The 11,397-nt window shown below is 37.8% G+C and overlaps 1 protein-coding gene across 1 annotated transcript; it reads left to right on the top strand.

Annotated features, from left to right (window-relative positions):
• Positions 1–7,204: 7,204 nt before the first annotated feature.
• On the top strand, positions 7,205–7,948 carry LOC125343035 (ubiquitin-conjugating enzyme E2 2-like). Its single transcript, XM_048335350.1, has one exon. The coding sequence runs from the start codon at positions 7,205–7,207 to the stop codon at positions 7,946–7,948; it is 744 nt and encodes a 247-aa protein (XP_048191307.1).
• The last annotated feature ends 3,449 nt before the right edge of the window (positions 7,949–11,397 follow it).

Below are 11,397 nucleotides of genomic sequence, written 5' to 3' on the forward strand. Positions count from 1 at the left end.
TTTTCTCCCAAACAGTACATTTTAAGTGCGCAATAAGATATTCCTGTCTAACCATGGATATAATTTTATTTATTTATTTATTTATTTATTTATTTATTTATTTATTTATTTATTTATGTTTTTGTTTGTTTGTTTTTGCCAGTTGTGGCGCTTGGACTCAGGGCCGGAGCACTGTCCCTGGCTTCTTTTTGCTCAAGGATAGCACTCTGCCACATGATCCACAGCGCCTCTTCTGAACATTTTCTATATATGTGGTGCTGAGGAATCGAACTCAGGGCTTTATGTATAGGAGGCAAGCATTCTTGCCACTAGGCCATATTCCCAGCCCCATGGATATCATTTTAATGTATCTATTACTGTGTCTGAAATTCTTACCGTTTGTCAAACAGTATTACATTGAGCACTTAGTGTTTTCCAAGTTCAAAAATAGACACAGTAGATTGAGGGAACAATGACACAGAATTTGCTCTCCATGATTTCACAGTCCAATAGGAAATAGAGAAATGTAAATATATAACAAGCATAAAGTTTGCTATGGTAAGCACAATGCCAAGATAGAGAATGACTAGTGTCTTATGCTAAAGAAATTTTTAACAAGGTAACAGTTGGGCTGAAAAGACTGACAAGATAAACATTAAAGAAAAAATATTGAAACATTTCAAGCAGGAAAAAAATAGTGCATTAGACGACCCAAATCTTTAAGATATACTTAGTAACTCACAATATCATAATTCTTGTTATGAATTTTGTGAATTTTTTTAATTATATGAATTTTTCCAGTTCAATTCCCAGATTTTTTCCAACTCAGTTACTATCTCAGACTCAGTTTTCTCACCTGTAAAACTATGGACAATACTGTATCCTTCCAAAGGATTATAGAGAATATTCAGTTAGAGCATGTGTGTAAAAGCATTTAGCACATGCTTGACATTTGGAAACTCTCACCACATGTTGATTTTCATCTTCCTTTCTTATTTTCCTTGGAAGTAAGTACTTCCAGATGGAGGGAATTAATTGGATAAGAACCTTAAAAACAAACTAGAAAGTTTGAATTTACCATGAAAAGTAGTGGAAGAGCACTGTTGCTCTTTAAGGAAGTGTCGTGTATATAAATTCAGTATAACTAAAAAATGCAATGCTCTATGGGAAATGCTCCTTAAAGCAGTAACATCACACATAGTTATAAAGCTCAAACCACGATGAATGTATCAAGAAGAATATGCATTTATAGGTGAAGTTAAGCATGTGTAGATTAGTTTAGACTAGAGAATGAGCCATGTCCTGTTTGGTGGATCACACCTGTAATCTTAGTTACTCAGGAGATTGAGATCTGAGGACCTTAGTTTAAAACCAGCCTTGGCAGGAAAGTCCTGAGACTCTTATCTACAATTAATCACTAGCAAATTGGAAGGGACACTGGGGCTCAAAGTGTTAGAGCACTAGCCTTGAGCAAAAGAGCTCAGGGACAGCACCTAGGTCCTGAGATTAAGCCCCACTATATAAAAGTAGAGAGTGAATATAGTTTTTCTGGGGATGTAACACTGAACTTGTAGTAAAGAGAGATTTAGACATCTGTAAGATAAATTGTAAAAAGTGTAGTACAAATAGAGGGAATACAATATAATGACTATAATGTGTGATATTGAAGACTTGACTATGTTACTCAGAGGTAAAGAATGAGAATAATAGCAAAAGATGAGCTTCCAGATAGGTGCACTGTTGTGCTTGAAGTTTTGAACAGAATCCTGGCACAATCTAATTTGTGTTGTCTCACTTTTGCTTCAGTAGGAGAAGGAGTTTGTACACAATGAGAAGTGAAAAATGAAAAGACAAATTTTTATTCTTTTGTAGTGGTCTAGGAAGGTAATGATAGTATACTACATTACCTGGCAGAGAGTTGAGACATATTTTGAAGATGATGTCTATGATACCTGATGATAAATTATTAATAATATAAATAATAATATTAACTAATAATAATACAAAGGGTAAAATAAAGTTCATAAATAAAATAACAAATTTGGAGGAAAAATTAGATGGAATTTGGAAAAACAGAAAACAAATAGGTTGGAGATAGAGAATCAAGAATTATTTCCATATTGAACTGATAATTTAAGATACACAAGAAATACAGGTAGAGATGCCAAATCAGATGTTGCATTCATATATCCAAAGTCAATGAGATCTGGGAACTGGTAGCTCATACCTGTAACTGTAGCTCTCAGGAGGCTGAGATCTAAGGATTGCAGTTTGGGTGTATGTTCATCAGAACTAGGGAAGGGGAACACCAAATTAGAGAGAAAAGGGTAAGAGGTGAGCCAATGCAACAGCAATACTTGCAAGACAATATGCTGAAAACCAATTGTACAACTAGAGGGTATGGGAGGAGAGAGAAGGTGGGAGAAAAACAAGGGAGGAGGTAACAAGTTTGATAAGAAATGTACCCATCCTATTTTTTTAGCTTTTTTATCAAAGATTAAGCAGGCATAGTTCTGTGGGTTCATTTCTGGGTCTTCAGTTCTGTTCCATTGGTCTTCAGGCCTGTTTCTGTGCCAATATCAAGCTATTTTTTTTATATTACTATAGCTTTGTAATACAGCTTGAAGTTTGGTATTGTAATTCCTCCAGCACTGTTTTTTCTACTTAGGATTGTTTTTGCTCTTTGGGGTCTTTTATTGTTCCATATGAATTTCTAGATTGTTTCCTCTATTTCATTAAAAAATGGTCATTGTATCTCATCTGAGATCCCTGGATATTGTATATACTGGTATTAGAACTAGGGAAGTGAAAGGGAATATCAAAATCGAGAGACAAAGGATAGAAAGACAAATGACTCCAAAAGCAATACTTGCAAAACAGTATGGTGTAAACCAACTGAACAACTCATAGGGGGAGAGGGAAAGGGAGAGGAGGGATGGGAGAAATGAGGGAGGAAATAAATCGTACAAGAAATTTACCCACTGCCTTATGTATGAAACTGTAACCCCTCTATACATCACTTTGACAATAAATAATTTTTAAAAAAATGAAACAAAGAAATGTATTCATGCCTTACGTATGAAACTGTAAACCTTTTGTACATTACTTTGACAATAAATATTTTTTTAAAAGCCAACGTCGTCAAGAAAGTCTCTGAGATTTTTATCTCCAATGAACTTCCCAAAAGCCAGAAGTAGTTCTGTGGCTCAAGTGCTATAAGTGCTGGGCCAAACAAACAAACAAAAAGCAGTAAAAACAAAATCAAACTCAGGGACAGCACTTAGACCTTGAGTTCAAGCCTAAGGGCCAAAAGAAACACAAAAATGTAAATGATAGGTAATAGTGATCAAGCTGATGATGACTACGATAAGCACTGTTTACAATAACAAAGCTACAAAGTTAGCCTGTTGGTCAATCAATCAATAAATGGGCAATGAATATGTGGCACATATCGACAATGGAGTATTACTTAGATATAATGAATAATGAAATTTTATCTTCTGGAAAATCAAGGGAATTCCAAATAACCATATTAAGTGAAAAATAAGGTAGATTAGGAAGGTCCTTATGACATATCATATGCAGATTCCAGGCCTTGAAAAATAGATAAATGTGAAGAGACTATATGAGGGACTTTGCTGAGAAGAAGAGTAAAAGGAGAGGGTAATGAGACATAAATATGATTGAAGTACCATATAAGCGTGCATAAAATGGAACAAGGATATCTATCAAAATTATTTAAAAGGGAACAAATAAAAAAGAGTGAAAGAGTGGGCTGGGGATATAGCCTAGTGGCAAGAGTGCCTGCCTCGGATACACAAGGCCCTAGGTTGGATTCCCCAGCACCACATATGCAGAAAACGGCCAGAAGCGGCGCTGTGGCTCAAGTGGCAGAGTGCTAGCCTTGAGCGGGAAGAAGCCAGGGACAGTGCTCAGGCCCTGAGTCCAAGGCCCAGGACTGGCCAAAAAAAAAAAAAAAGAGTGAAAGGGGTAAATATGATAAAAAAAATACATTATATGTATGTATGTAAATAGAGGAATAAAATCCTTTGTACAATTAATGTGCATTTTTAAATCAAATGTAACAAGCTCCTTAGAGTCTCATTGTATCTAACAAATAATATGATGTTTAATTATGAAATATCTATTGGTACTCTTATTTGTCTCTAATGAACTGAAAATTTTAACTAGGACATTTTTAAACTGAATTTTTCCTGGCTTTGATAAAAATAACCAAGTGCTTTGTTACTGATTAATTTTTCAAGATTTCTTTACGAGCATGAATTTGTACATGCATACAATGCATCTCAATCAGAATTTCTCATCACTCCCCTTAATCCCCTCTCTCTCTCAAAAATAATTCCAACAGGATACAATGCTCAATTTTCATGTATACAAATAAAATACTTAGACCATATCACCCTATTCAACTTCTTCATTCAGCTCCCCTCTTGCTGATTCCCACTCCCAAAAAGAGTCTAATGACATTCACTTTTAGGGATTATTAATTATAGCAAGGGTTTTGTAACATAATATTTAGGATAGGCATATATTACATTTTCATCTGAATAACACTCTGTTGCTTTTTCTCTCCACCCTTCATTCTTGTAGTGATCAACAGTTTTTATATAGATTTCTATTTTTTCTTATTTATTGTCAAAGTGAAGTATAGAGAGGTTACATTTTCATGTGTTAGGCCTTGGGTACATTTTGTGTACTGTTTGTTAACTCCTCCCTTATTCCCCCCTCCCCCCTTCCCCTTCCCCTCTTCCCTTATGAGTTGTTGAGTTGGTTTACACCAAAGGGATTTCCAAGTATTGCTTTTGGAGTCATTTGTCTTTTTATCCTTTGTCTCTTGATTTTGACATTCCCTTTCAGTTTCCTAGTTCTAATACCAGTATATACAATTTCCAATGTACTCAGATAAGATACAGAGATAGTGCAGGTACAAATACAAGAAGGGAATACAATAAGATAATCAACAATAGAAGCTACCATTTCACATGGCATGTTGAAAGTAATTACGACAGTGATATAACACTTGTTTCCATAACATGGAGTTCATTTCACTTAGTATTATCTTATGCATTCATAAGGTCATAGCTAATAGGCTCTTATGATCCTCTGCTGTGATTAACCTAAACCTGTGCTAATTACTCCCTATGAGGGAGTCCATGTTTCTTTGGGTCTGGCTCAATTCACTTAGTATAATTTTTTCCAAGTCCTTCCATTTCCTTACAAATATGGCAATGTCATTCTTTCTAATAGAGGCATAAAATTCCATTGTGTATATATACCACATTTTCCTGATCCATTCGTCTACTGAGGGGCATCTGGGTTGGTTCCATATTCTAGTTATGACAAATTGTGCTGCAATGAACATTGTTGTGCTGATGGCTTTAGTGTGTTCTTGTTTGTGGTCTTTTGGGTAGATGCCCAAAAATGGGCTGCTGGGTCATAGAGGAGCTCTATGTTTATCTTTCTGAGGAATCTCCATACCATTTTCCAGAGTGGCTGAACCAGTTTACATTCACCAAAAACCAACAGCCCCCTCAAGTGGGCTAAAGACCTAAAAAGAGACTACTCTGGTGAGGAAATGAGAATGGCCAAGAGACATATGAAAAAGTGCTCTACATCACTGGCCATAAAAAAATGCAAATCAAAACAACATTGAGATTCCACCTCACCCCAGTAAGAATGACCTTTATCAAGAAAACTAACAATAATAAATGTTGGAGGGGATATGGCCAAAAGGGAACCCTACTTCATATAGATTTCCTACCACATTTTCATACACAAAAAATGAAAGGACCTGGCATTATTTAGCTTTGTGCCCATGAATTGTCTCAAGTTTTTAATCACTATGAGATTTTAACAAGGCTTAAAATTAGAGATAATAGGATTGACCATTGTTATCCTGTTTTCATTTCAGATAAGATTTAAATTAGCAAAATACTGAGATTCTAGAATGGTTTGCATTGATTTTCACATAAAATTTTGGAATTAGAGTATGTGATGGCTTAATGTAGAGAAGGTATTGGAATTTAGAGAAAGTATTCTGTATATCGAACAGATGTGACTTTGGGAAAGCAGAGGGAAAAGTGTAATGGGATGAAAAGCATTCCTCTCAAATGTATTGTAACTCAGGAAGAGAAACCCTACAGACATAATCAAGATGAGACCAAGTTAGGATAGAGTGTAGCCTAAACTCAATGATTGGTGGAACTATTAGAAAGATTTTGAAACAACTCAGTGTAGAAATCCAAGTGAGTACTGAGATAGCTTTGTGAGAAATACCGCAACTACAAGAGGAAAGGGGAATGCCTAGAGCCAACAGAATAAAGGGACAATTATATGTTCCTCTAGAGCCTTCAGTAGGGTAGTGTGCCTAAGCCAAAACTTGATTTCAAACTTGTCAATATATTTACTCTGAAAAAACTGATTTTTTTTCTTTATACTTACCCATTTTGTGGTGCTTGGATATTAGCAGCCCTTGGGCACAAACAATTATGAAGAAGAAGACCAATAGGACAAAGAAGGAGGAAACGCCACTATAGGAGATGGAAGAGAAGGTGTAAATCTGAAAAAAATTCACATTAATAATTTTACTCAAGTAACACTTGAGTGGTGAGAACACACCAAACACAAATGCACACAAAATATTAGTAGGTATCTTAAAATGTTATCACAAAAGTAAACTTACTCAAGGTGTTTATATTTGAGGGTGCTCCTCTTAAGGAAATACAAATGCAAGGGTCTCAATTTGTGCATTTTAAAGGCAGAGATAATTTAGAATAAACTAAAAGTTCATTTGAGAGAACTCGTATCAGTCCAATGATAAAACCATGCAACCCCAAGTGACCCCATGCCAAATTGCTACTTCATATTGCAGAACCCCTACACCACCCGTGATATGTTCCTTTGGTGCCTCACCTACTCTAGATATGTCCTTCATAACCCTTTGCACCCTAATGATTCTTCCACATAATCTTCCACTTGACACCCGCACCCCTAATGCTTCTCCTATGCCACCCGTCATGGCAACCCCTCATCACCCCACGAGACCAACATGATTCCATGTGACTCTAATCATGACGCAAACTCCATTCTATGACTCATGGCACGCGAACACCTGTGGTACTCATGGTAACTGCTAACTGCCATTCCCGAGGTAACTGCTGTTCTCAGCGTTTCCTGGCCGCAGTAGGTCCAGATCAGGCCTCAGATGGCAGCTTCAGGACCTCCAGGCCGAGGCAACATGCCTCAGGGAATAGGGTCAGGTGATCCTGCCAGTGGTGACTCCCAGCAGAACCAGAGCTTGATTCAGGCCCGGCCACCTCCACGTAATCAGGAGCTGCAGATATCTTCTAGCACCATGGATTCTTCTGAAAACCAGACAATGGCTGTGGTCATCGACCCTCTGTCTACTAACCGGTCGGTCACCTCTTCGCAGCCTGCTTTTTCCGATAAGTCTGAAAATAAGCTAGAGTCGACTCCGAAGAGTAGAGGAAATACCTTCGGTTCCCTTGCTACAAAGCGCATTCAGCAGGAGCTCCTTGAATTGTCTCAAGACCCCCCAACACTGTGCTCTGCAGGCCCAGTGGCAGAAGATATATTCCACTGGCAAGCCACCATCATAGGGCCTGAGGATACCCCTTACCAGGGAGGGGTCTTCTTCCTCTCCATCCACTTTCCAGTGGATTACCCGTTCAGGCCGCCCAAGATCACATTCACAACAAGAATTTACCACCCGAACATCGGCAGAAGCGGCAACATCTGTCTAGATATCTTGAAATCCGAGTGGTCACCGGCGCTGACGATCTCCAAGGTATTGCTGTCCATCTGCTCCTTGTTGTACAATCCCAACCCGGATGATCCTTATGTTCCTGAAATTGCGAAGGTCTTCCGTAGTGACAGGATGATATTTAACAAAACCGCTCGGGAGTGGACTGAGAAATATGCCATGTGATATCACAACAAAATTGCTCTGCAATAAGGGCCGCAAAAAATTTTTAAAAAATGACAGATCAATTCATAAGTTTCATGAAAATAAAGTTGGCACTTAACTAATTGATTGTCATTTTTGTTGTTGTTGTTGTTTTATGAATAATGCTTCCCTGTCCTTCTGGGCCCAATTTACCCTTTCATATTGAGAGTAATGTGGAGGAGTGTGTGGAAGAGCTAAGAAGGCATAGGAGTGGAGGCGAGGAAAATAGTAGGAAAGATAGTAATGACCTCAGAGTGGAAGGTGAGAGGAAGGACTGGTAAAAATTTGAAGGGGTGGGATAAGAGGGTGTAAGTATGGGAAAGAGCATAAAATAGACAAGTTTTGTTTTGTGTTTACTAATAAAACCTTTTATTGATTTAGAATAAGAAAATAGATCAAGAACAATTAAAGAATAGATCCACTAAAAGTTGAGGACAATTATTTTGAAACAACCTCTCTTTGCTATGTAACCTGAATTTGCTTTCAAGTAGGGATCCTCTGGCCTACAGCATTCAAATCATGGGATTACAGGCTGGTAACACCATATCTGGCCCTCATAGGAAAGTACTTCATTATTCTCTACATGTGTCAATACCACATAAAAGTTGAATGAAGACTACAAAGACAAACATTCAATTTATTCATGAGGATCTTTAATATTTTAAAGGTTTTTTTGAAGTTTTTATTAGCATATACTGATTTTTACAGGAAGAGTTTTCATTATGGCATTTACATACATATGTACTATGTATCAGGATCAAAATTATTCCCTCTATCACTCTCTTGTAAAACTCTCTTGTAAAACTCCATTGTAAAACAATTTAAACATTTAAATTTTTGTCTGTCATGGGGCTTGGACTCAGGGTCTAGGCTAGCACTCTACCACTTTGAACCACAATGCCACATTATATGTTTCATGCATTACATTTTAATCAGAATGACCCTCTCTATTGTAGTTTCTCAGTACTTCTTCATATGATCAATAGCTCTAATAGAGATTTCTATGACATAGTCCTTCATTAATATCCCTTTCCTCCCCTCACTCATCCCCTTAAATATACATATACACATATATAAATATTCTTTAGATGTAGTTTTCATAAATGTGTGAAAATGTAACATTTGTCTTTTGGACCATTTCATACTTGGATTTTTTTTATCACTTGAGATGTGTGTGTGTGTGTGTGCGCGTGCGCACACACGCGAGCGCTCACATGCACACTGGTCCTGTTGCTTGAACTCAGGGCCTTGGCACTATCTCTGGGCTTTTAACTCTACCACTTAATTCAAAGTTCCACTTCTGGCTTTTTGTGCTTAATAGGAGATGAAAGTCTCACCAATTTTACTGCCCAGGCTGGCGTGTAACAGTGATCCTCAGATCTCAGATTGCTTAGTAACTAATATTATAGGCATGAGCCACTGGTGTCCAGTTGTCACTTGAGGTTTTTAAAGGAGCTCAAATTCATTTGAGATAGAAAGTTCAGGCAAATTTCAAGTAAATTTCATTTCACATTGATCTTGACCTGATTTTGATATACTTTTTAATGCCTCACTCATTTACTTCAATCAGAGCAGTGTCTACTCACAGGTTCAAAGATGGCATGCATATGGGCTGGGGATATAGCCTAGTGGCAAGAGTGCCTGCCTCGGATACACGAGGCCCTAGGTTCGATTCCCCAGCACCACATATACAGAAAACGGCCAGAAGCGGCGCTGTGGCTCAAGTGGCAGAGTGCTAGCCTTGAGCGGGAAGAAGCCAGGGACAGTGCTCAGGCCCTGAGTCCAAGGCCCAGGACTGGCCAAAAAAAAAAAAAAAAAAAAAAAAAAAAAAAAAAAAGATGGCATGCATATATTACTTAGGCATTCCTTAGTCATGACTTGTATAAAAGTTACTCTCCAATCAACAGAATTCAAAGTATAATCTATATTACTAAATGAAAAATGGATATTTATTTTCTTATTTTACACAAAATAGAATCTCCTTAAAAGGATTACTGCCTGGCTAGATTTACCTCCCCTGGTGTGGGGATGCTAAACTTACTCCCTTATCAGTGCTCCCCTTTTCACTCTCTCCCCTGGACACCCGACCAGCTGGCAGCCAAGGTGGAGCAAAGGGACACGGGCTAGCCTAAGGTGCATGTGGCTAAATGAGATCCCCTTTTCCTCCCTCCTTACCCACCAAGGAAGCCAGGCGCAGACGGATCTCAGAGATGCTTCAGAGAGCAATCTGATTTAATCGGGAGGGGCTTACAGTAATATAATGATGATGACAAGGATTGAGCATGAGCCGGCGATAGGCTGGGGAGCTTGTCCATCCAAGAGCAGCTCCCAAGGACCTCCCTCATGGGCTAACTTCACTTCCCATAGTACCGCCCTCTGGGCAAAGCCCTCGAAAAGGGAGCACATGTGCTCGCTGGCACAAGGTGGGGGATGGTCTCAAAGCTATCCCTTCTGGTTCCTGACCCAGAAGGAGATAGGTGTGGCTCACTTCCACACTGCCCCATGGCTGGGAGAAGGGCGGCATCTCTGGAGGGCTCTCATTGCCCTTCTCCCATTAAGGACAAGATGAATCCCCAACAGATTACTACATTTTTGTAGTTAAATGAGAGCAGCCTAGGACAATTGCTTCTTATAAATCTAAGGACAATAATTTTTCTAAATCCCTTATAATATCTTAAAAAGTTTTCATTAGTCTAGAGAAACTAACTTACTAAATTTTGGTTACAATCTCGCACTTCATTTTATGAACAAACTAAATTAAACTATGAAGTGATCCTATCAATAAACTCCCTCAAGATGTAAAGGCAATATGATGCTATGGAAAGATCACTGGTTACTGAAGCAGGAGAATGTAAGTTATATCAGTATAATCAGATGATTTATGCTTTCTACAGTACAGTTTAACTGCAATATTAGAAGGTTTTAATAATAAATTAGAAGTGTATTCTAAAGTTTTCATTGCTACCCTCCATCAGTATTCTACATCTTATGCTCTCACCTAACTTGATTCAAAGTCCCTAAATCTCATAGGGAAATTTTAATGTCCAGTTTTTAATGCATTTGCATGACATAGTTTCTGAAATGAACTATTTTGCTTTTCCTACATGATTTAGATCTTTATTTTACAGTACACTAATTTTATGAAATTTCTTTTATGAAAAGGAGTCTGATCACTTTAATGATTTGATAATGATGTTAATCAAATGGCTTTTGATGATTCAGTAATACTTCTTAAAATAATTAACGTGATGATTGTCCAGAAGACAGTGATACAGATCTAATTCAATGAGTACTTCTAGAGGAGTCACAATGCCACTTGCATGAGAAAAGTACATATAGGTCATTAGTACAACTTCCTCAGGTATACCACAGCCATTTCCATTTAGATCATTTTATAATTCCTGAAATACAAGCACTTCCTTGAGGAGTGT

The sequence above is a fragment of the Perognathus longimembris genome, chromosome 28 (assembly GCF_023159225.1).
Source record: "Perognathus longimembris pacificus isolate PPM17 chromosome 28, ASM2315922v1, whole genome shotgun sequence".
Taxonomy (NCBI): domain Eukaryota; kingdom Metazoa; phylum Chordata; class Mammalia; order Rodentia; family Heteromyidae; genus Perognathus; species Perognathus longimembris.

Coding starts and splice junctions, on each gene's coding strand:
- LOC125343035 (XM_048335350.1), top strand. CDS start 7,205: ATGGCAGCTTCAGGACCTCCAGGCCGAGGCAACATGCCTCAGGGAATA.